Below are 3,019 nucleotides of genomic sequence, written 5' to 3'. Positions count from 1 at the left end.
CCTGTCAGCCCCAGCACAGGACAACATCTTGTTGATGCGGATAACATGGAAGGGGTGAAGCCTCACTCGGATATGAAAGCCATCTTTTCCACAACTTTTTACCATATATTTGTTGGCACAGATACGGGCAGCCTCCAGGGCTAGGCAGGGGGAAGGATAGCAGCAATGAGACAAGAAAGTAGAAAAGCCCATACCCCACGGCCACCCCCGGCCCTCAGAGTAAATGTGTTGGCCTAGTGAGTTCTGTAAAAACGCCTGCACTTCATCACTGCTAATTCCAGTGCAGTGTGTTCTGGGTTGGGCTGAGTGAGCACACAGGAAGGACAGGGAATGATAAAGAGTCACGCGTCACCTTCAGAAGAGAGCTGCTCATATTCATCTGACACCATGTGGCCACAGAGCGGGAACTCATCCACTTTTGCCTTCTTGCGCCCCAGGTCAAAGATGCGAATCTTGGCATCTGAAAAATGCTCAGGTTAAGTGTGTGGGGTGGCAGCTCAGTCAGCAAGCCAAACCAACTTGGAAACTCTTCCACTACTTACCAGGGACGCCTCGGCAGAAACGAGACTTTGGGTATGGCTTGTTCTTACAATACCGGTAACTGCAGAAGGGAGAAAAACCCACGTTTAGCTGGTTTTCACAAGCAGACTCAATAGGCACTTACAATAGCACCAATGCTTTCCATTACTCCTAGTTTTAGAGTTCCTATAAAGCGAACACTTTTAAAAGCTATCCCAGTTAAAAAACATTCGCCGCACGACAGTTGTACAGTTCAGCTGACCCGACTAAAAGTCACGTGGCACTAAATGTGCCTCTGAGGCACATGAAGGGCACCCGGCGCCCCCTGCAGGGCACGCGAGGTGGCTGCGCCCGCTTCCCCCCTCACCAAGCCCTTCGAGTCCGCACGCGGCATGTCGCCCGGAAGTAAGGCAGGGATCACACACAAAGGCTCTGAGAGGGTATCAAACTCAAAATTCGGCAAATTTGCAGGACAGAGGTGGGGTACACGGCAGACGTCGCTTCCAACAGACACTGGCGCGGCACATGTAGTACAGGGTCAATCCGCCACCCCAACAACAAAAGGGGGAAAGCGCTATAAAGTGGCATAAACTTTTAAAGAAAAAGAAGAGATAGTATAAACAAAGACTAAAAGCGACCTGGAAGATATTAGGGAAAATATGGGATCAGTTTCCAAGACAGGACCGCCAAACGAGGGAGACTCCACACGACGGTCGTTTTTAGCGACCAAGGGCAGTAGTTTTCCGTCCCCTTCCCCAGCAGTGCAACAGTACGGATTCGGCACTCACCACCGGGCGGGGCGACGGCCCATGGCGATACCAGGATCTTCGGTAGCTGCAACAAAATAGAAAAAGTCGGAACACAACACGAGAACAGGGTTTAAGCCAGGGTAAGACCCAGCAAGGGCGCTAACCGAGCTCGCAACCGCGCTTACTCACCGCGCCGAAGGCAAAGAGGCGCTCCCACGTCTGCGCATGCCTTATATACTGGGCCTATCTTCCCGCGTAGGAACCATAGAGTCCCGGCGCGGGCAGGTGGACGCTCTGTCATGCATTCCTACCATAGACACGGCGGTGTTCTGCGTCTGCGCGCGGGCGAAGCCCGGCACACGCGCAGAGCAGAGAGGTGGATGGGCGTCCGCGGCCAGCTGACGAATCGGGCTTTGCCACATGGGTGCTATAGAAGCGCGCTTCCGGCTGGCCATCCTAGGCATAGAACTCTTGCCCTAGGCTTTTCTGTAACTATGACAGACGTATGTTCCAACAGTGGAAAGAAGGAAGGTACACCCCGGTGGCCTCGCGGCGACCGCGCGAGTGTTCCCAAGCTTGGTGCCTTGGAAACGCGCTCCGTGCCTCCCTCTGGGTTCCAGGGCCTGGCGGAGAAGCGCCATGCTGGGGCCTGGGTCTGCGTTCCTTTGTCAACCGGGAGCCCTTAGGGGGAGACCGTCTCTGCTTTCCCCTGACTGGAAAGGCTGGAGCAGGCCTTGTTCTGAGCCGTGCGCCGTTCCCCGGAGACCCAGGTGTCGTGCCTTCCCGCGGGGAAGAATCCGAGGAAGAGCCTGGTGGCCAGGGAGACCCTGTAGGCACCCTTGGGCCCGCACCCCCCACCCTGACCCGCACCCCCCACCCTGACCCGCACCCCGCCCGGCTGTGAAGGAAAGACAGCCACTCCGTCTCTGGCCACGCCCTAGTCCTGGCCTCTGAACTCTTTTGCACCGCCTCCAGTGAGTTTCTACCCTCCCAGGGCGCAGAGGTGTGGCAGTCCCTCTCCATCCCACTCCACTGTGTTCAAAAAGTGCCTCTGAGTATGATTGGAGAGCTCATGGGGAAGCATAGACACCCATACACACACGGGGTAGTACCCAGGCACAAATGGGCAGCACTGGTGGGCAAATCATGGGGGAAAGGTGGTGTCTGTCAGGTATCTGTCCACATTTCTGGACATGGGACACAGTATGGTAACAAAGTCTTGCCCGTGTCACTGGACAGGTGTGGCCCACCAGCGAGGGTATCCTGCTCGAGCACCCCTGTTTTCCAGGATTATATGTCATTTCAGTTAACTGGCTGCAGGTCCCTTTGGGGAAGGCTTGGAAAGATTTGTGGTGTGCACTTGCAGCAATGGTCCAGGGTCCTACCCAGGGAAACCTAGCCTTCCTTTCCATCACAGGGCTCTGGATCCGTGTGCTGACTTAGGTCAGGAAAGGGGGTGACAGGCTTTGACTCCAGTGGGGCAAGTCAAGTCAAGTATTTGGCACCCAGACCTAGAGGATTTCTGGTTATGTATGTCAAGCAATGCTGTAGTAGACTACCTCTATATTTTGGCCCTAGACACACTGTGATCCATCAGGCATCAAAGACCTCTCTGGGCCAAGGAATTCTTTTTTTTTCTTTGAGACAGAGTCTCCCTCTGTTGCCCGGGCTAGAGTGCCATGGCATCAGCCTAGCTCACAGCAACCTCAAACTCCTGGGCTCAAGCGATCCTACTGCCTCAGCCTCCCGAG

General features: G+C 55.0%; 1 protein-coding gene across 3 annotated transcripts in view; it reads right to left on the bottom strand.

Moving 5' to 3' along the window:
- The window catches only part of RPL10 (ribosomal protein L10), a 3,694-nt gene extending 2,304 nt beyond the window's left edge, over positions 1-1,390 (bottom strand). The window contains exons 1-4 of one of the 3 annotated variants that reach the window (XM_012662004.1): positions 1,308-1,390; positions 543-601; positions 353-460; positions 5-140 (exon numbers count right to left, since the gene is read on the bottom strand). In XM_012662004.1, coding sequence (XP_012517458.1) covers positions 5-140; positions 353-460; positions 543-601; positions 1,308-1,330 — 326 coding nt within the window. In that variant the 5' untranslated portion in view covers positions 1,331-1,390. Of the gene's footprint in view, positions 1-2; positions 141-352; positions 461-542; positions 602-1,307 lie in introns of all 3 variants that reach the window. The other 2 variants (XM_012662003.1, XM_012662005.1) reach the window with 2 other exon arrangements.
- Between the last annotated feature and the right edge of the window lie 1,629 nt (positions 1,391-3,019).

The sequence above is a fragment of the Propithecus coquereli genome, unplaced genomic scaffold (genome assembly GCF_000956105.1).
Source record: "Propithecus coquereli isolate 6110/MARCELLA unplaced genomic scaffold, Pcoq_1.0 Scaffold748, whole genome shotgun sequence".
NCBI lineage: Eukaryota > Metazoa > Chordata > Mammalia > Primates > Indriidae > Propithecus > Propithecus coquereli.
The sequence above is the reverse complement of the archived record's forward strand: the minus strand, read 5'-3'. Positions and strand labels throughout refer to the sequence as shown.